The 22,913-nt window shown below is 35.9% G+C and overlaps 2 protein-coding genes across 2 annotated transcripts; one reads left to right on the top strand and one right to left on the bottom strand.

Moving 5' to 3' along the window:
* Positions 1-476: 476 nt before the first annotated feature.
* On the top strand, positions 477-824 carry LOC128040419 (josephin-like protein). The gene has a single exon (XM_052629164.1). The coding sequence runs from the start codon at positions 477-479 to the stop codon at positions 822-824; it is 348 nt and encodes a 115-aa protein (XP_052485124.1).
* A 2,065-nt stretch (positions 825-2,889) lies between these two features.
* Positions 2,890-5,651, bottom strand: LOC105780415 (26S proteasome non-ATPase regulatory subunit 7 homolog B). The gene is given in 9 exon segments (XM_052629430.1): positions 2,890-3,615; positions 3,731-3,788; positions 3,969-4,091; positions 4,240-4,298; positions 4,383-4,458; positions 4,643-4,739; positions 4,828-4,909; positions 5,028-5,120; positions 5,342-5,651. Coding segments are annotated over 9 exon segments (897 nt in total). The 5' UTR covers positions 5,529-5,651; the 3' UTR covers positions 2,890-3,493.
* Positions 5,652-22,913: the final 17,262 nt, after the last annotated feature.

The following is a 22,913-nucleotide window of genomic DNA, read 5'->3' as shown; positions in this document are numbered from 1 at the left end:
TGAAAAAGTGGAGTTAAAGAGTTAGCCAAAATGTTCTGTCAACATCTATGGTCACCTCACAAACCCAATTACTCATTTCAATGAATAACTTATCTTTTGTTGCATGATTTTTTTTTATCTTGAGGCGTGAATCATTTTCCTTATCGCTTTATCTTTTTTCTTTTTATTTGAGGCGTAAATCACTTTCCATATCGCTTTATCTTTTGACCGATATATATAGAACCATCAAGGAGAGCTCACTTACATAGTGGGCTGAACACTTAATTTAATTACACAAATAATAAAGAATTTGTTATTTAAATTCTCTAAATTATGTATCTCTTTGCAATTTAGAATTACTAATAACATTGCAAACTACTAACATAAATACCTCGAAAAACCTTTTTCTACTATCTTCCCAAAATTTCTGAATGTAAAGAAGAAGAAGAAACAAGCAGGTGAGTTTCAATCCAGACATCAACGAAAGGCCAACAATAATGTTTCTGAAAAAAAGGGGCAGTGGCAATAGCAGAAGAAGATCAGGTAATAGAAACAGGATGGTCGTCGTTGGGATGTTTATGTTTAGGCTCGTCAAAAGACCAAGATTTATACCAGCAAAAGCATTGTTGGGGCGTGTCGGAGCTAAAGTTGCAAGTGCTTTGCGTTTTGAATCCATTCGAAGGAGCTGTCGGCATAAGGTTTCTTCTTCGAATCTGCCGAGGCCACGTTCATTGACGGAATCTACTGAGTCTCATCATGCTGAAGCTATTGAAGATTGCATCCAGTTCTTGAATACTTCTTCATCTTTGTCAAGATCAAACTCGGTTTCTACATGTTCTAGCTAGAATTGCAGTCCTTCTGCGAGAGAAATATATATATGTGTGTATGTATGTGTAAAAATACCAGATGTAAAAGGTACATTCAGTGCCCATAGGTTTATTTACATGAACTTCATGGAATAATTTAAGTAACTCTTTGCAATTGCCTGATTATTAGTTGCACAATTTGTGTTAATAGTTTGCAAGGTTAGTAATCTGATATTGTTATATAGTATAAAAATTTAAATAACTAATTTTTATAGCTTATGTAATTGAGTTGGGTGGGAATAGATGGATTACCTATTGGGTTTTATATATGTGGTCAAAATATTTGCACTTAATATGGATTTTGGTGGTGCAATAAATTTTTATGTTATTTTGCATTTGCATCTGAATAAATTTATTAATTTATTGGCATGGCATAGCTTTCCTGAAAAGTTTAGAAATGAAAAAATATGATTTCATGAAAAGTTATTATGTTATGATAATAGATAACTTATGAAAAACATATAATGTCTATATAATACTCAATAATGCTATTTTTGTTATTTTGTTTATAACTTGTTATATCCTAGATGTAAACTTAAAATCTTTTAAGTGTTTTCCACACCTCAAGGTTTTATCCCAAATCCTCTTCGTTTTATTACTTGCAACACAAGTTTCTTAGTGATGACCAACAGAAAAATCTTACGAACCCTTCTATGGCAGGGACTTGAACCTGAAGGAATGTTGAAGGAGGTGAATAATTCTCACATACAGCCAATGCCTCTCTAGAAGAAACAAGAAATAAGACAAAAGTATTAGCTTGCGAAACAGCTGTCTACTTATTGCAAATTTGTTAAGAAGCTTCTGTAAGGAATAAATCCAAAGAAATTATTAGCCAAGAAGTAAAAAAAGGGAGTAATATAAACAAAGTGAGCTGCCGGGGACAAGTAGACAAGCTTATCCACACAAAGAGATCAGCCTGACAACCAACAAAATGTCTAATTACCTGCAAAATGGGCCAATGAATAACAAATGACAGCATGCATACACATTCAATACACACCGTATGGTAAAACAAATTACACCTAGCTCCAAACAAGTAGAACAAATATAAGCACCATCTATATTTTTGAACTCCATAGTGAGTGATAGGCAGCTCCCTAACGTGCTATTAGTGATGAATCTAGAGTGCCTGGCATAGGCCCCGACCCCCTTAAAATGTAAAATTGTTATTTAAGTCTTTAAATTTTTTTAAAAATTTTAAATTAGTAAAGGTAAAATTATACTTTGACCCCCTTAAAATTATAAAAATTCGATTTAATCATTTAAAAATTATAAAAATATAGACTATAAAAAATTAAAATTTCATTCGCCCCCTAAAATATTGTTCTGGCTTCGCCCCTACGTGCTACCATCCCCCAAAAAAAAAACAGCAAATCCTATTTCTCATTAACTGAATGACAAATGACAAAGAATTGAAGTGTCCTCACCACTTCATCAGTTGTGGCATTAGTTATATTACACCTTCAACTGGAGCCATTGGCTACAATTAAAATAAGATCACCCTCCCCCTCCTCCGTGCACTTTCCTCGTCTGTTTCTAACCAACTTTTATGGGAGCAATTGATTTGCGGGTGATGGGGTTCTTCCAGGTTGAAAAGGAGTTATTAATACATATCCGAATCAACAGCATCAATATACTTTCAGACTACAAAATCACAATTTATCCAAAGCCAAACTGGAACAAGTCAAAAAAGAAATCCAATAAAACGACATTTAAATCCGAACCAACCTGGACTTTTATCTGCATTTCATTGTTTTCTTTTTTCCGTTTGAGTTGGAAACCTGCCTGAGGTTGCTGGACAGCAAATAACTAAATTTGTGCCAACCTTAAAACCAGAGAAAGGAATAAGCGATTGGGCCAATGTTTTTAGATTTTCATTTACTTTGCTTCACTTCGATTCCCAGCTGTAAATCGACCTCCAGCTTCAGGCCCCACCAACCATTTTTTATCAACGTTAACATTCTTCTTTTATACTTAGGGAAATGATAGAAATGTAGACAAACTAAATGAGATTCAATATAGAAAAAAGACATAAAAACATGAATTTATCGAATCTAAAAATACTTTAAAGATTTAAAATAAATTATTAAACAAGCTTCAAACGAATCCATGAATTTAAAAATATCACAAATATTATATTTCTAAATAATTTACATAATTTTTGAAATCTAATCCAAATTCTGAAATACTAGTTCCCAAACGCAACCTTAGAAAATTTTGAGATTACCTTCAGGTATCCTAAAGTAAATTATATGATCAAAACAGATAGAACCCAAACTGCTACGAATTAAATACAATTTTTTTTCTGGGGGCCGGGGTTGGGTCGGGGAGAACACAGTATCTAAAACTCAAATGATTCGCTTCCACATACTGTATAACGCTAATGGAGGGACACTTCATTACCAGTCTGCAGTTGTATGAAAAACAAAGAGGATTAAATATCATGTTTGGAGCCTGGGGATATCTGACTGATCAAGGATACAAAATCTCAAGAATGTCGAATCTATGAAACCCAAGATGATATTCAGCTTCAACTGGCAGCTTGGACAGTTGCCGGCTTTGCATCCTCAGCTTTCTCATGTTCTTTGTTTAGCATCTGAAAACCAAATGTTGCCAGTCAAAACACCATCACATGCTCCAGCATGGTTCTAATATAATGGTGATATTACGAGTTGGTTTCTCACGTTGTTGTTGATCAAGTTATGGAGTGCAATTACACTTCGAATGAGAGACGACAGATTTATAACCAACATCATATCATTTGTTTGTACTGCAATAAACGGAAAATCTGGATCAGAACTTCAAAACTTAACAAATATCGCCATCTAATCTGAAAAATGAGCACTTTCAGCAATTTTTGACGCGGGTTGTTAATTTTATATTACCTGCAAAAGCCTTGATTAAATCATTTACTTTTAGGTTTGGCAGTAAGTTGAACACATCCTGTAGTTTTAACATAGCAGACCAGGAGTAAGATGGACACTAACCAGAAAACATTCACAAGTATATATACTCCACTCCATATTCTAGATACATTAAGATACTCCAGAATATTAAAACCTAAAGTTCATAATTGTAAAATATCTTTAGCTTCATTTTCTGCTTTCACTCAACTTAGTTTACCTGTTAATGGTAAAGTATTTCATGATTCAAAGGAAGCTTCTCATCAATAACAAGATCAAGGTAACCGCGTATCTCCCGTAACCTCGCATCCAAACCCTTCAAAGCTGTGAGTTTCCCTGTGACCTATAGAAAAGACTAAGGTATATGTACACACTTTTTCTCATTGTTCATTCAAATAGAGCTTCAATTTTCCAGAAAACTAAAAGCTTTAATTACGAAGGTATTTAGATTTGACAATAAAATAAGGTTGAGACGGAAGTAAAAAAGAAACCTCAGTTGCAAGTGTACTAATTGTTGTATCCTTTACATCCCTAAGCAAGTGTTCCACTCCTGTTTGCAGGTGAAAAAGGGGTTATCTTAACCACAAGGGTAATATCCTGAAAAGATGACACCAAATTTCATCAAATGGCATACCAATCTCCTCAACTTCGTGAGCAGCAATTTCAGATGGAACATGAACAAAAACCTTTTGACTCTTTTGAGTAGCATTCTGCAACATTACTGCTGTATTAGTTCAAATGCTGACCAAATATGAACAAAAGGTGGCACTCTTTAGAGAAAGGTTATTATTAGTTGCAGTCGCATTTAACATCCAAAGGGGTGCCTATCTGCCTCAACAGTTAAGCCCTTCTGGCTACACACACACACAGAAGGCGCATCCTAATTGTCCATACCTCCTTGACCTCTTCAACATCATAGTAGGCCTTAGTGGGTATCCCCAACTCCTTAGGTTGGACATCAATAATCACCAAGACAGGATTTGGGACATAGCTGAAACACCATAAGCAGTCAATCAATGGACTGAACTTCAAAATGACATGAAAAGCTAAATAAGAAAAGAAACCCAAAAGAATCTTACTTGTGGAATAATCTGTGAATGTCTAGATCATTTTCCCGTAATTTTGGGCCAGTGCTATACCAACCAACAACATGCTCCTTGGCTGCAACAGATCTCATAGGTTCAGAAATCCAGAGAAAGAATATAACTTCCCCCCATCCAAAACAAGAAAGGAGAGATAAACAAGAAATTAAAATTGGCCAAGTTGAGAAAAGAGTTACCATTAATCCTTTTGAACATTGAAAACATTGATTCATGGTAGTTGTGGTCAAGGAACCATATACTCGGGTCCTTCTCATCTTCCTCAAAAGGCACTGAAAATTGAATAATAATAATAATAATAATAATAATAATAATAATAATAATAATAATAAACTCAACAGTCCTTAAAGTAAAACCCTAAAACCCAAAATTTAATCTCAAAAGGAGTAATCTTGCATGGATAAGAAGATAAGATTTCAGAAGACAGCATTACGAAATCAGAAATCAAAACAAAGCAGATCTAGAAGGAATTTCCAAGAAACCAAGGGGGAACCTGCATAGCTGTTGGTGACGTCAACGGTGCCTTTGAAGGAGGTGCCAAGAAGGACTCCGATGACACGCTTACGGGTGTCTTTGGCGACGCGATTGTAGTTGTCGACGATACTGAGGAGAACCAAAGGGTGGACTATCACCTTCTCAATCGGCCGAGACGATATTTGCTGTGTTTTGATCACGTCCATTTCTATTTTAGTCCTTTTCTCTCTCTGCCTTTTCTTCTTGCTTTGCCTTGCCTTCCTTCTTCTCTAATCTCTACTCTGTATTTCTTGCCGCAAAGGAAACCAAATAAACACCGAATCTTCTGCTTGGTTTGCAGAAACTGGTTTTTCAAAATATTGTGAAAATAAATATAGATAAAAAAAAAAAGGGTAAACCTCACCAAAAATTACTAAACCATTACTAAATTTACATTTTAGGATATTTAGCTTTACAAAATTATTATTAAATTATTTAAAATTTTTATTTAAGTCACTAAATTATCTAAAAAAATTATTTAAGTCACTAAACTATTAAAAAAATTATTTAAGTTATTGGATTATTAATTCTTTTTAAAAACTTCGAGTAGCGAACTCGAAGCAAAGATTTGATGATCGGTAAGATGGATCAGTACCCATCGACAAGTAGAAGAACATTCCTTAGGTTCAAGTCGATTTGACAGTCAATGTCAAAGATTAAAGAAGAAAACTGTTTAAATTTTGATTCGCATATTGGTGACATTCAAAACTATTCCATGAGAAAAACTGAACTTTAGAATAATACAAACGGTGCGAATAGAGAATGCCATACAACAACGATTTTAACAGCGCAATGACTTAAATGAATACTTTTAAATAGTTGAATGATCATTTTGTAACAGTTGAAGTTGAGTGACAAAATGTAAAAGTACTAATAGTTTAGTAACATTGATGCAATTTATCCAATAAGAAATATAATTTTTAGTTTTAAGTGAAAATATCACCCAACTAATTTTTTTGTTATATTTCCAATTAAATTTAGTTGATTTTTTTTTAAGATTTTAGTTGATATATATATATTTTTAGATTTTTAGGTGGAAGAGTCACAAAGAAAAGCAATATATATATATATATATATATATAGAGAGAGAGAGAGAGAGAGAGAGAGAGAGAGAGAGAGAGAGAGAGAGAGAGAGAGAGAGAGAGAGAGAGAGAGAGACCAAATTATACAATATATAAACGTTGAGGGTTAACTTTTTAGAATTAGAATTAAATTGATACAATGTATAAATGTTGAGGGTTAAAATTACTATTATGTTAATTTTAAAAGCTAACACATCATCTCCCCATCAACCATTTAACGACTGATGACCAAAAAGAATTGAATAATTAAAAGATTATTTTGTAGCTTTTTATAATTGAATGACAAAAAAGAAAGTTACCAATTGTTGGGTGACTGCAATCGTAATTTAGGCTAACAGGATGCTTAAATGATATAAATACTAATTTTTATCATAGGATGGACTGCTCATATGTATTAAAAATATTATTATTTAAACAATGACATATTATTTAAAATTATTGATGAGAAAATATTTGAAATATATAAAATATACTTAAGTTTTATTTGAAAATGCTTTTTATAAAATTTAGATTTTTTAACATTCTTTTAAAATTATATTTAATGTATATAAAATAATTATAATCTAAACTTAGATGATTAGTAACAATATTTTCAAAAATATATATTAGAGAGATAATAAACAAATAAAGAATTGAATAAGAATAATTCAACTATATTTAAAAAAAACATCTTAGAATTATTTGTCAAATTATTAACTATTATTCTACATAACTATAATAAAAACAACATAAATATATTCTATATTTATAAATGTATACCAAATATTAAATGAAATAAATAAAAAGTGATAAGCAAATAAATGAATTCGCAAGTTCTAAATAAAACTAAATACTTTCGTTTACTTTTTGTCAACAATAAATTTTAAAGAAATCAAAATTATTAATTAACCAAATCATAACAACGGAGTGTAGGCTGTTGTCAATTGTCTCTTCACGGGTTGTTGCTTACAAAAGTCATTGAATTCTGTAGAATTGAACTCCCCTCCTCTATCCGTTCTCAAGTACTTAATAAACTTTCCAATCTCTGTTTCTACACGACCCTGGAAATGCTTAAAGTAATAAAATGTTTCTGACCTCTCCAAAAGAAAATAAATCCATGTCTTTTGAGAAAAATCATCAATAAAACACAATAAGTACATTTTATGGCTGCTAGTGTCACAGACATAGAATTTCCGCCTCACAATCCGTGTGCCTTAGGCAATTTCTTGCTTCCTAAAATACCTAAGTCAGCCTAACTCCCACGAGTTGAGGATTCAATAGAACTCCCCTTTAAAACCAACACAAACGAAAGCAACTCGAAGATCAAACAAAGATGAACGAAGAACGAAATAAGAACAAGCCGCAGAATATCAAGAGCACTAGAGAGAGAAGTTTGAGTGAATACTCTCAAGAACTCTTATTACTCTTCGAAACTCAAGTGATTTACAATGAGGGGAGAGGCCTCTATTTATAGTAGAGCCTCCCCAAATCCAATGGTACAGATCAAGTACATCAACGGCTAAGATCGAAAGGTATCTACAAATCAAATCTCTAAGATTACAAAATCATATCTTCTAAGATTACATATCATATCTATGATTGCATATCCTCGAAGATTATGTTTCCATATGTGACAAGCTTGTAGATGGGCCTTCAATCTCTTCAAGCAATGGGTCAGTCCGATCGGGCCCAATGACCTCCTTCCCACTTGATGGATAGCACGAATGTGTCATGGTTGCAGGCTCCCATGCGCAACCCATGACATTCTCCCCCACCGATTCTAGCGACGCCCTCGTTGCGTCCTCCGCATGGTACCGATCTATCTTGTCTTGGAATTGCCACAAGGCTTCGGCGGGTTCCCAACTTGTCTCACTATCGGGAAATCCCTTCCATCGGACTAGGTATTCATGCCGCGGTCGATAGTACTTCCGTATGATCACACGATCCGCCTCGATGTTTTCAACCTCTCTATCATAGGCAACTTGTACCCCCATTGGTGCTTGTTTAGACTCGTTTCATTTTGGGTCTTCTCCATCTTCATGGAATGGCTTAAGCATACTTACATGGAACACCGGATGGAGTTTGAGTTTTTCAGGCAACTCAAGCTTGTAGGCCACCTTGCCTACCTTCTTCACAACTCGAAACGACCCCTCATATCGTCACACAAGCCCCTTATGCAACCCATTGTGTCGCAAAATCAGGTATAGTTTAGCAAGGACTAAGTCACCAACCTGACATTGCACATCCCTTCGATTCTGATTCGCCCACTTCTTATTGCGCTTACTTGCCTTGTGTAGACAAGCTCTAACCAAATCTTTTTGCTCTTGCCAATCTCTCGCAAATCGATAAGCTGCTGGATTCGGTCCCGCAAACGAGTTGTAATAGCATTTCGTGTAAGTGGTTGTTGCCTTGTCATTGTCTCGAACGAACTCTGGTTTGTCGCCCCACTTCTTTGCAAATTGTATGAAAATTGAGCCACATCCAACAACCTTGGACAGTCTCTTTGTATGGCACTCACATAGTGCCGAAGATACATCTCTAATAACGCATTCACTCATTTAGTTTGCCCATCAGTTTGTGGATACATGCTGGTTGAAAAGTTCAAGTTTGAGCCCATTAACTTGAACAACTTTGTCCAAAACCATCCCTTGAATCGCCCATATCGATCACTGATGATAGACTGCGGTACTCCCCAATATTTCACCATGTCTAAGAAACAAGCGAGCGGCCTCCTCAGCAGGACACTCCTTGGTTGAAGGGATAAAAGTTGCATACTTCGAAAACCTGTCCACCACAACAAAAATGCTTACAAATCCATCAGATTTAGGCAAACCTACAATAAAGTCCATGGATAAACTCTCCCATGGGCACTCCGGAATAGGTAAAGGTTGTAGCAAACTAGCAGGAGCCTTCAACTCGAATTTATCTTGTTGGCACACCAAACAAGTCTTCACATAAGTCTCCACATTGTCACCCATGTGAGGCCAATAAAATTGATCCTCCAAGAGAGCCAAAGTGCGGTGTATATCCGGATGACCAACTCATTTTGAATCATGACATTCTTTCATGACTTCCTTTCGCAAGTTCCCATGTTGAGGCACATATAGACGTTGTCCCTGAGTGTATAGTAATTCTCCCTTGAGCAAAAACCGCATTGTTTTTCCATCTTTGGCAAGCTCAATCAAATTTTTGGCCGTGGGATCGTGGGACAAACCTTCTTGAATGCGCTCCAATAAGGGACTATTAGGTTGGCTTATCGTTGCAAATTCCATCTTTTGGCTAAGTGCATCAGCCACAGTGTTGGCACTCCTCGGCTTGTACTCCATGCTAAAATCAAGCTCCGCTAGGAAAACCTGCCAACGAGCCTGTTTGGGGGACAAATTTTTCTGGGTTAGGAAATAACTATTTGCAACATTATTAGTGAATACCACGAACCTGGAACCTAGCAAATAGTGCCTCCATGTGCGCAAACAATGCACCACAGCAGTCATCTCTTTTTCTTGGACCATGTATCTTCGTTCCGTCTCATTAAGCTTTCGACTCTTGAAAGTAATTGGATGCCCCTCTTGCATCAATACTCCCCCAATTGCATAGTCTGAAGCATCCGTGCGTACCTCATACGCCTTTGAAAAGTCCGATAAAGCAAGTACAGGTTCACTCATCATTGCTTGCTTTACTTGGCCGAAGGCTTTTTCGCACCGAGAGTCCCAATCCCATACTTTAACCTTTTTCAACAAGTCTGTCAAGGATACAGTGATCTTGGAGTAGCCTTCAATGAAACATCGATAATAATTTGCTAACCCAAGAAAGGACCGCAACTCTGTTACCTTGGTTGGTGGCTCTCAATCGACAATTGCTCGAACTTTGCTTGCATCCATTCTAATCGTGCCACCTCCCACAATATGGCCTAGAAATGCCACCTCTTGTTGGGCAAATGAGCATTTTTCCTCTTTGACATACAGCTCATTTTCACGTAGGACTTGGAACACCTCCCTCAAATGTCCCTCGTGCTCCTCAAGCGTCTTACTATACACCACAATGTCGTCAAGATAAACAACCACAAAGCGATCTAAGAAGGGTTGCAATACCTTATTCATTAGGGTGCAAAACATGGCCGGAGCATTTGTCAACCCGAACGGCATCACTAGGAATTCAAAAGACCCGTACCGAGTCACATAGGCTATTTTGGGCTCATCCCCTTCGGCTACTCCCACTTGGTGGTACCCCGATCTCAAATCCAACTTAGTAAACCATATTGCGCTACCCAGTTGATCAAACAAATCTGCAATAAGAGGAATGAGATACCTGTTCTTCACAGTGATCTTGTTTAATGCCCTATAGTCAATGCACAATCTTAAGAACCCATCATACTTCTTGGAAGGCGGAGACATTTGATATGTTGCCTTTGTTGGCGGCTCAATATTGGGTAACAACTCAATCTTGTGATCCACCTCCCTCTTAGGTGGCAATGTTTTGGGCAACTCCATAGGTATTACATCTTGAAATGACTGCAGCAGCTACTTCACTTCCTTTGGAATTTCCCCCTCGGATTTCTCATCCACATTGTCCCTAAAGGTGGCTAAATAGGAGACTTCATTTCTAGGTACTCCTTTGGCAAATTGGATTGCCGACAATGTTTTTCCTTCCATGCTTCCCTTTCTTTTCATTTGCACCATATATCGATGGTTCAAATCAGAGATCGTCATGTAATTCTCGGAAGGATGAATTACAGCTCATTTTTCCTCTTTAGGGTACCTCTCGTTGAGCAAATGAGCATTTTTCCTCTTTTACATACAGCTCATTTTCCCGTAGGACTTGGAACACCTCCATCAAATGTCCCACGTGCTCCTCAAGCGTCTTACTATACACCACAATGTCATCAAGATAAACAACCACAAAGTGATCTAAGAAGGGTTGCAATACCTTATTCATTAGGGTGCAAAACGTGGCCGGAGCATTTGTCAACCCGAACGGCATCACCAGGAATTCAAAAGACCCGTACCGAGTCACAAAGGCCATTTTGGGCTCATCCCCTTTAGCTACTCTCACTTAGTGGTACCTCGATCGCAAATCCAACTTAGTAAACCATCTCGCGCTATCAAGTTGATCGAACAAATCTGCAATAAGAGGAATGGGATACCTGTTCTTCACAGTGATCTTGTTTAATGCCCTATAGTCAATACACAATCTTAAGGACCCATCATACTTCTTTTGGAATAACACTGGCGCACCAAATGGGGCTTTAGAAGGTCTAATAAACCTGGCATCCAAAAGTTCCCTTAACTGATTCCGCAATTCTTCCAACTCAGGCGGAGACATTCAATATGGTGCCCTTGCTGGCGGCTCAGTATTGGGCAACAACTCAATCTTGTGATCCACCTCCCTCTTAGGTGGTAGTATTTTGGGCAACTCTATGGGTGTTACATCTTGAAATGACTGCAGCAGCTACTTCACTTCCTTTGGAATTTCCCCCTCGGATTTCTCATCCACATTGTCCCTTAAGGCGGCTAAATAAGAGACTTCATTTCTAGGTACTCCTTTGGCAAATTGGATTGCCGACAATGTTTTTCCTTCCATGCTTCCCTTTCTTTTCATTCACACCATATATCGATGGTTCGAATCAGAGATCGTCATGTAATTCTCGGAAGGATGAATATCTGCCTTAAGTCGGTCAAGCAAGCTCAATCCTACCACAAAATCATAATCATCAAGTGGGATTACCTTAATGGTTGCCTTGCCTGTCCACTCGCCAAGCCCGAGTTCCACTCATTTAGCCACACTCGTTATGGGAATGATTTCTAAGTTCACCATTTTGATTCGACCCGAATCTTCCTCCATTTTGAGACCGAGTTCCTTCGCCATCTCTTTAGACATAAACAAATCGGATACACCGGTATCAACAAGGGCATTCAATCTTTTGCCCGCGATGATGATATCCACAAACATCAGCCCATTACTTGCCTTATCTTCGACACTGCCCAGTATCGTACTAAGACTTTTGGTGTCATCATCAGCCTCTTTGCGCGCTTCGATAGCATTGAAAGCGGATTTCTTTGGACAAACCCTCATTTTGTGTGGGCCTTGACAAAGATAGCATTTCAATGGCCCTTTCTTATCCCATGGTCTACCTTCATTAGTCCTTGGGGCTTCGCCATTCTTTTCTGTTTGATATTTGTCTCCCCCACCATTGCCTTTGGGTCTCGGTTTAGGCTTGGAAGCATCACTATTTTCAAACTTTCTCCCCCCACATCGTAGAACTTTTCTGCCTGCCACGATGATATCCACAAACATCAGCCCATTACTTGCCTAATCTTCGACACTGCCCAATATTGTACTAAGACTTTTGGTGTCATCATCGGCCCCTTCGCGCGCTTTGATGGCATTGAAAGCGGCTTTCTTTGGACAAACCCTCATTTTGTGTGGGCCTTGACAAAGATAGCATTTCAATGGCCCTTTCTTATCCCATGGTCTATCTTCAGTAGTCCTTGGGGCTTCGCCATTCTTTTCTGTTTGATCTTTGTCTCCCCCACCATTGCCTTTGGGTCTCGGCTTGGGCTTAGAAGCATCACTATTGTTAAACTTTCTCCCCCACATTATAGAAGTTTTTTGCCTCGGCCATGGCTACGGTCAAATAAGTAATACCCAGGTGACGCAACTCCTGCTTAACCCACATTTTTAGCCCATCCTCAAACCAATAAAATGCTTCCTTCTTATTCAAGTCTGAGATCTGAAGCATCAACTCACTAAATTCCTGAACGTAATCTCGAATGGTGCATTGTTGCATAAGCCGGCGCAACTTAGCATGAGCCTCCTTTTCAGCATGCTGCGGATAAAACTGCTTCTTTAACTCTCTTTGGAACTCCTCCCAAGTCTAATACCCTTGCCTCCACGTTTCTCATCCGTGGACCTACATCGCCACCACAAGAGAGCAACATCAGTATAGTAAATCGAAGCAGTGTTTACCTTAGTGGCATCATCCTCAATGCCCATTGCTCAAAAATATTGCTCCAATTTTCACAGGAAGTTATCCACTTTTCTGGCGGACCTAGCCCCCTTGAACTTCTCTGGTTTTGGAACATCTACATGACGTTGCTTCGGTCCTGAAGCCGACATCCCACTTCCCAAGGCAGCTTTATAGATTGTGAGCTCCCCTTAAGCTCATCAATCTCCTCTTTTATGGCAGTCACTAGGGCCTTAAGAGCTTCGTCCCTTACTGTCAATTTTTCCGAAGTGGATCTAAGAGTGTCCAGTACAAATTCCTTGCTGTCTTCCCTCAGTTCTTCCATACAGGTCAGGACCACTTCGAGTGTCTCCCTCATGTCACCAATAGACTCCTCGAGTTTGACCACTCAATTTTCCAAGCTCGACAACATGTCCCTCGATCGACTAGCCTTTCTAGCCCTCTCACGGGTCTCCATTGGCTCATTCTCACCAACTTCTTTTGATATCCTTCAACAGTTCTTTCGTAAGACTGGCTCAGATACCAACTGTTACGGACTTAAAATTTTTGCCTCACAATCCGTGCAACCCTAAGCAGTTTCTTGCTTCCAAAAACGCCTAAGTCAACCTAACTCCCACGAGTTGAGGATTCAATAGAATTCCTCTTCAAAACCAACACAAACGAAAGCAACTCGAAGATCAAACAAATATGAACGAAGAACGAAATAAGAACAAGCCACAGAATATCAAGAACACTAGAGAGAGAAGTTTGAGTGAATACTCTCAAGAACTCTTATTACTCTTCAAAACTCAAGTGATTTAGAATGAGGGGAGAGACCTTTATTTATAGTAGAGCCTCCCCAAGTCTAACGGTACAAATCAAGTACATCAACGGCTAAGATCGAAAGGTATCTACAAATCAAATTTCTAAGATTACAAAATCATATCTTCTAAGATTACATATCATATCTACGATTGCATATCCTCGAAGATTATGTTTCCATATTTGACAAGCTTGTAGATGGGCCTTCAATCTCTTCAAGCAATGGGTCAGTCCGATTGGGCCAAATGACCTCCTTCCCACTTGATGGATCGCACGAATGTGTCATGGTTGCGGGCTCCCATGCGCAACCCATGACACTAGAGGCAGGTGTAATTGGGCCGCCAAGATCTGTATGAACCAGTTGTAATCTCTCTGTTACTCTCTAGTGGCTCCTATTTGGAATGGAAATCTAGTGTTGCTTGCCTTTCATGCATGCATCACATATGACATTTTTATCAAAAATTAGCGGCAAACCGATCACCATTTCTTTACCTTGTAAAGTACGCAAACTTTTTGATAAAGAATGAGGCGGATGAATGCGAAAGCAGATTGTAAAGTTTGTCAAAGTCGCGAATTTGACTTAGGGCTCTAGACGTTTGAAACGTTCGAAAAGAAACTTAGATTTTTGACACAACCTGAAATGCAATCAAATCCAAGTTCGATAAAACAATTAAAATAAATAACTAAGATAATTAAAATAGAATAATAAATCTATGATTAGAACAATAAGGAAGAAAATAAAGAAGATAGATGAAAAGATAGAACATAGTATGTAGAAGTCCTATGAAGCATTGAGAACACGGAGAATCCACAACTCCCTTCAAGTGGCTCTAATTTCCCCTTCAAGTGGCTCTAATTTCCCCTTCAAGAAACAAAACTTGGCAAGAAAAAGTTTGAAGAGAATTTATAAACTCAAAAGAGAAGTTGAATAATAATGAATTCAATGAATTGTGTACAATGTAAAGGCCTATATATAGGCTAGCTAAATAAATCTCTTAAGTATACTAGAATTCTAATTTAATCTAAACAAGAAGTAGTTTTAAACTAAACTTTCTTGTTAACATAAAACTCCTAAATATCTTAAAATACTTAATAATTATAAAAATTTTGAAATAAAATAATAATAAAATAATAAGAGCTTATAAATACAATATTGGACTCATATATAATAAAAATAAACCTAAAACCTTAACACAATATGATTTAAACTCGAATTAAAAGCCCGAAATTCATAATTTTCGTCATAGTCCCGTTCAGAAATTCTGCTTGCACAGTCTTCACTAAAACGGTCATAACTTGAGCTCCCGAACTCAAAATCGAGTGATTCAAAAAGCGTTTCGAAGCTAAGAGATAGATATTCAAACTCCATCAGACATCTCGACCTAGAAATTTTAGAATCCCATCCAAAAAGTTATCGCAAATCTGGTGATTTCTTAAGTTTGAAAATTGGTAGCTCCGGTGAATGAAATTTAAGAAATTTCACCCCATCCATGCATGTATCATTTCCCCTTTCGTCATAAATATTTATCCTTTAATCTTGTCTTTGATTGAACCCTGATTTGATTTGCTTAACCTTTGACATTGTTGTTCGGCCTTGAGGTAGTGTGAGTCCATCACATTCATGGGTTTGAAATTGGGCTTTGAGACTCGTATCACCTTTATAGCTAAGATGAACATAACGATAATGCCAGAGCTTGGACTAGTCTGTAGTACTGATTAGCAAGCACTTTTCTTCTTTTATAGTGATGGGTGAATCGACAATCAACTTAAACATCCTGTTTGCAGTCATGTTGGATTCTGCCATTTTTCCTTTTTGTGGATGATAAATGCTACACATACCATCTTTAATTAGTAGTTCCAAACCCTTATCTTGCAACTGACCCATGCTCAAAAGATTAATTTTAAGTTCAAGCACATAATACACATTATAACAAATCTGGTGCATTTCAAAAACAACTTCACATCACATCTCCCTTTCCAATCACCTTCATTTTTGTATTTTTTCCAAGCTTGACAACATGAGAGAAAGTCGTATCTAAGTTTGAAAACATACCTTGATTCTCACACATGTGATTTGAGCATCCTGAATCCAAAAACCACATATCACTTCTCTCGTCTTCATGTGGCTCTTCATATGCTATTAACAACAAAACATCTTCATCTTTCTCTTCTACCTCTTCATAATTTGCTTCCTTATTCCATCTTAGACATTCATACTGAAAATCTCCTAAATTGTGACATTTATAACTTTCAACCGTTGCCTTGTTGAAGGTTTCTCTTGCTCTTCCTCGACCTCTGCCTCTAGACGATATTCCTCTACCCCTTATTCCAAATCCTGAATCTACCTTCAAAACTTGATCCTCATCCTCACTACACACCTTTCAAAACTTTTGTTCATGTACCACCAATGAACTCTGTAATTCATCAACGAACATGTTATCAATATTCTTTGATTCCTTGATGGACACCACAACATATGTGAACTTCTCTGTTAAAGTTCGTAGAATTTTCTCAACAATCTTTGAATTGGATGTATTTTCTCTATTGCTCCACATCTTGTTAGAAACGGTCATCACTCTTGCAAAATACTCAGTGATGGTTTCATCTTTTCACTTTGACAGAACCTCGAATTCCCTTCTTAGTTAATTAAGAAGAGATTTCTTTATCCTGTCATTTCCCCCAGACACTCTTGGCTATAGTACGATCCAAGATTTGGTCGAAGATAGTATGATCAAGTGCCTGGAAAAGATAATGTTTGACTTGATAATCCTTAGTTTTGGCATTATCGAGCAAACTTTCTGTGCCTCTTTCAGTATCGTCCCATCTACCGACCTTTTGAAACCATTTTCACCAAACTCCACAAACCCTTTTCTCTAAGTAGGTTCTCTATCAATTCATTCCAATGGTCGTAGTGACTGTCGAAGTGAGAGATCTTCGTTAGAGTCTTGTCATCATTCATACTCTCAGTATATGCTCTCTGGAAGACTGTTGCTTCTGTCTAACTTCTACAGACCCAGTAGGGGCTTTGATACCAAAATTGTTAGATATTAAAAATTATTGCAAAAAATAACACATAACAATCTTAAGCATGATTTATTGAAGAACAAAACAGGCTTTTATAAAGCCACGCGAGTAACAAACTAATCGAAAATTCAACTCACTAAGCACTTATTTAGCTAACTACTAAGACTAATTCAAACTAGCTAAAAATACTCTAACAAACATTGAAGATTATCTCTTGAAACAACCAAAATCTTTCAACAATCATGACCACGCGGCCTGAACATCCGGTACTCACCCTAACCATATTAAATTACAACATTAGTTAAAATCTTCCAATTAAATAAAAAATTACGTGCAACTGTCATATATACTTGTGAATATAAAATAACACATTTTTTTACCGACACATCAATTATCCTTGCTATGTGATCGCTTGCTCTAATCAAAGAATCCATTTCGATATCTGCACAAACAATTAAAATTTTAATTATCGACTTAAAAATAAAAATATACAAATAACAACAATATTTTTTCTAACCCATTTTCATAATTAACTTTTTATATACATTTTTAAAATTTTAAATTATATCTTAATATTACTTTTTACACAAATCTAGTCATTCAAAAAAAATGTTCAATGTTATATCTTAAAATATACAAATTATTATTACAATATATAAAAAACCATACACTAGTCAAACCAATCTTAATATTACTTTCAACACAAATCTAACCATTCAAACAAAAATATAATGTTCAATGTTATATTTAAAATATACAAATTATTATTACAAAATAAAATAAACATACACTACCAAAATTATCTTAATAAACATACACTACAAAATAACAAAAATATAATGTTCAATGTTATATCTTAATACACAATTCTAATAATTCAAACAAAAATATAATGTTCAAAATTAACATACCGAATAGCAATCTAATTTAATAATATATCAATAAACCTTTAACACAAACCTAATCTAATATTAATCTAATCTAAAATATAAATAATACTCATTTTTCAAATTTAATATTACAAAAAATAATTAATATATCTTAATAATCTTTAATTTTTCCTCCTCAAACCTCCAATCAAACACTTAACTTTTTATCCTAACTCTTATTTTTTTTCTGGCTCTAGCTATGGGGGGACCTTTTTTTTTCCACCGTCTGTGTGGGGGTTAGGGGATCAAATCCACCCCCTTTTATACTAAAAATCATATATAAAATAAATATAAGACTTTTAAACAACAACAGTTGAAAAAAAAGGCTAAAAAGCCAAATTTAAACCAGAACTTCTGACTAATTAGTCATATCGGTGGCAAGCCGTCAGGCTGGTGCCACCACGCTGTCAGGCAGCACTAGCCTGACGGCCTTCCACTGATTTGACCGGTCAGTCATGGGTTATGCTTTAAATATGGCTTTTCAATCTTTTTTTTCCATCTTTTCCAATTAATTAAAAATTAATTAAATAATAAATTACACTAATGTCATCTGACACGTCGACGACACCATTAAAAAAATATTTTTTTGGGTAATCGTATAAAAATACATGTATCTTGTGGCCAGTACATATCGGTGCCGCTGATTGCTCAGGTGGCACCAGAAAAATTATTTTTTTGAAAAACAATCATTAGTTAATCATTGGTGGTAGGTGAGGGTGGTGCCGCCGATTGCTCAGGTGGCACTAGTGGTCCACTGTTTGGTTTGCCTATTTTTGTAAATAATCTTTACCCCATCCCATTTTAGTATATAATTATTATTTTTATATTATTTAAGTAAAAAAGCCATTATATATCCAATATAAATGAGTATGAGACTTTTAACCATGAGATTGTGGTGATTTCTCACCTTATACCTTATTCATGTGGTCTAGGATTTGATCCTACTCGTGAGAATGCAGCACAACTTATGGTTAGCCGTTTACCTCTTTGGAGAGCACTCACGATAAAAAATTAGTCTTTGTTGTCGTGTGGATACCCTAATTACGATTGGAAAAGAAAAAGTTTGTTTTATAATTTCACATTAAACCTAGTTGCTCCTCGAAGTTAAAAGTTTTAAATCTAGATTTTTTGTTTGGATCAAGAACCAATTTGAAAAGCTATTTTGAAGGTTAAATTTTGTTGTTTAGCATTGTTTTTTGTCAAAAAAAATTAAGTATTAAAATAGGTATGTTTAAAAGTTATATTTTATAAAATGTTTTGAGGAACCTTGACACTTAGAGGTATCGAGTTCCCTTATGGGTTATTTAGCCATTGTGTTTTCCAATATCAATATTTTTTATAAGTACAAAAAATGCATCTAGTACAAAATGAAGGATCTTGTTTGTTAGAGTTGTGTGACCCGAATTCCGTCACTTGTGTAATATCCCAAAAATCGGGGTTAGTAGAATCGAGTTTGTGTATCAAGAGAGAGTGTGGTCATGCCAAATTTATGAGATTATCTATGTGTTTTTAAGAAATATATGATGGATTGGTTTGCTAGGGAAGTGTTAGTGAAACGTTCCTTGAAACTCAAGTTCAAATCTCTTCTGTTGCACCATTTTTATTATTTTGCATCAAACCCTAGTATGTGACATGCCTTGTTTTTAAAATAAATATTGTAAAATTGTTTCAAGAATGAATAAATAGCCCAGTGGTTAAAAAAATATGAGAAAGTTTGGGAATTAATTTAAGGTCCCAAGTTTGAATCTTTTCCCTTGCAAAATAATTAAATTTTGCAAAATCCATTCTTTTTTTTATGTGTGTGCTGTCCATACCCTTTTAGACCTAGGTATAAATATTATTTTTAGGCAAAATAATCAGCCTTTAGTCTCATTCTTCCCACCCTAGCCGTCCCTCTTCTTCTCCTCTCCTCTTCTCTTTCAATTTTTTTTCCTTTCTTCCTTGTTGCTACTGCCCATAGCTTTTTGATCTACCATCTTTTTCTTTTCTTTTTTTCCACAAGATCTTGTACCATCTCCCCTCCATCTTGTTTCCATATTCCCCTTAATTTTCCAGCCCAAAATATAAAATTTTGACCTCCAAGATTGATCCCTACTGTTGCCAAGACGTGCCATTGCCACCCCTATCACCTAGTTTGTGTAAGTTCTCCTTTTTCCTCAATTTCTTGATGAATCTTGTGAGTTCAAAACTCAAATTTCTAGATCTGGAATTTTAGGGATTTTTAAAAATTTAATGGGTATTTTTCCAACCTTTTAAAAAGTGATTTCAAATCAACCCCAATTTGGTCGTCATTGGTGGTGGTGCGTGCGCCTATGGGCAAGAAAAGGGGGCTATTTTTTTTATAACTTTTCCCATATTTTTCCATAAATATATTGGGTTATTTAACCCTTTATAATTATAATTTAATCATGGTAAATTAGGAAAAATCAATCTTGATCAATCAACAACTCAGATCTGACAATTCGAGAAGCATAAGTATGGTTGATTGTAAACTAGTTTATAGTTTCAGTTTAGATATTGGGGATAGATTGTTAATTGATAAAAATAGAAGATTTTAATAATATATTAGCTAATTATTTTACAGTATTTAAATGTGTTAGGTGCCAACTTAAACACCCCAAATCAACAGTGAGGCCGAAAGACGTTCGCGTGTTCGATTCGTATCAAATTAGTGTAAGAAACTTAACTAGTTTGGATTCAAAATTTTTTTATAATTGTAAAGGTTGGATTGAACCAATATATGGGTGCTTGGGGGCTGTTTAAGAGGCATACTGATTAAGTTTAATACTAATTTTGAATTTAGGTTAATTTTAAAGCTTATTAGAGAAACAATAAGATTTACAAGTATGTTGCGAAAAAGCATAAAATAAGGTGTGGGTCCTAAATAAAAAACTTGAATGTTAATAATGATTTTAATGATATAAATGATGATTTAGATTGCTGTCTGGGCTTGGCTAATTAGCTAAGTAATTAAGTTTGTGAGTGGCCGAATCAGGTATGTTTTGAGCCCTAACTATTTGACATGGTAGCAATGTTGCTAGTTTGACTGAATGATTGAATGATTGACATTGCCATGAATGTTTGGTTAATTTGATGTATGATTGGTTGCATGTATAGCATGTTTTTGAAAAAAAATAAGGCTTATGCATAATATATTCCTACAAGTGATTTTCTATGAAATGTTTGAAAGACTACTATACATGCACACAAAAAAGTTGTAAATGTACACAAAATTGTGATTTGTTAAATGATACCACCTTGATGGTAAATTGAAAGTTGGATCAATGATCCTATTCACTGAATGTATTTGATAATTCGAGGGCATGTTAACATGCTAAAATTGTGAAAGTATTGAATTATGACTATGTGTGAGATTGTATGACATATTGCATGTGCATTGGGGTGAGTCATTATTGTGGTTGATAGAGGAGTTCCGTGGAGTACCAGGGACATAATAAGTCCGTATTTATTTGTAGTTAGTGCACTACACCTGGAGTACTGAGGAGATTGGCTATTTTATCGCATTATTCATTATTCGATAGATTTTCTGCATTTATGATTATTTGGTGGTTTTACCACATCAAGCTTTGTTCGCATTTGTTGGTGTTTGGCGGATGCTTTGGGGAACTCGTGGTGTGTAGTGAATGGTTGGGGTAAGAACATTTTATATTGCATCATGCTCATGACATACTCAAATGTTATTCATTTATGCTACGTATTGTATTGAATGGTATCAAAATTAATGATTGTTACTCGAATGGTTGATGACTCATGCTCATACACCATTTGACATCGATTTTGATAATGACTATGTAATGATATGAAATTCCTATGATGGTTTTGTGTTCTTCTGTTAATGCTAATAAGTTTCACTGTATTTGATATTTATGTCCGTTTAAATAACTGTTTGACTCACACTGAGCTTTCATAAGCTCACCCCCATAGTGTCTAACTTTTTAGGTAAACCTCAAAACAAGGACCAGACCCGGCATTCGGAGAATCACCTTGGACGTTGGACTATTTTTAATATTACTAATAAGTCTCTATTGGTTTTGTTTTGCAATTTTCAATTATTTCTGGTCTGTGGCTTGGTAACTTTTCATTTGGGGACTTTTGAATGCATGGATTACTCAAGCATAATAATTGAAAAACGCATGATATCTGGCTTAAGTAAAATTTGACATTGGTCCCTAACTTCTGTTACATTGTAAAGAAACCATTTCTAAAAAAAAATTAAATCGTTAAGGCGACTAGATTTCCAAAATGACTTGAATAATTATTTTTTTCACTGCATTAGTTAACATCAAGTTTTTACAAAGTAAAGCGACGAACAAGTGATTTTTCTAAAGCAACACTGTCAACAATAAAATGAATCTTAAGGGAAGATGACCTAATAAATGAATATTTTTAAACTAACTCAAAGTACAACTACAATTTTTTTTCTAAAATGAGTTTAATTAAGGTCTTCAAAAGTGTTGTAAGTTAGCTTAACCATTTTGGTAGCTAATGTAGCCTTCTTAATCTAGCCATAATGTCTAGGCCGAGTTAGGAAGGTTACAACTTGTTAAAAAAAAATTAAAAAAAGATGCAAAATAGGGGGATTTTTGGCGGTGAAGGACCGAGACCGTAGCCTACCACAGATCCCCATTAAGCACCAAATTGGACTGGGATTGCGATCGGGGGTGTTGGGGTAGAGCCTCCGCGACATGAACATGTCACACAAGTTGAATCCATGTAAAACTATACTTGTTCTATTTAACATTGATTATAATAGGG

Source organism: Gossypium raimondii, chromosome 4, assembly GCF_025698545.1.
Source record: "Gossypium raimondii isolate GPD5lz chromosome 4, ASM2569854v1, whole genome shotgun sequence".
In the NCBI taxonomy this organism is placed as follows: Eukaryota; Viridiplantae; Streptophyta; class Magnoliopsida; order Malvales; family Malvaceae; genus Gossypium; species Gossypium raimondii.
This window is presented reverse-complemented; position numbering and strand designations above follow the sequence as displayed.

What these genes read in the sequence shown, in the direction of transcription:
- LOC128040419 (XM_052629164.1), top strand. Translation starts at nt 477, where the DNA reads ATGTTTCTGAAAAAAAGGGGCAGTGGCAATAGCAGAAGAAGATCAGGT.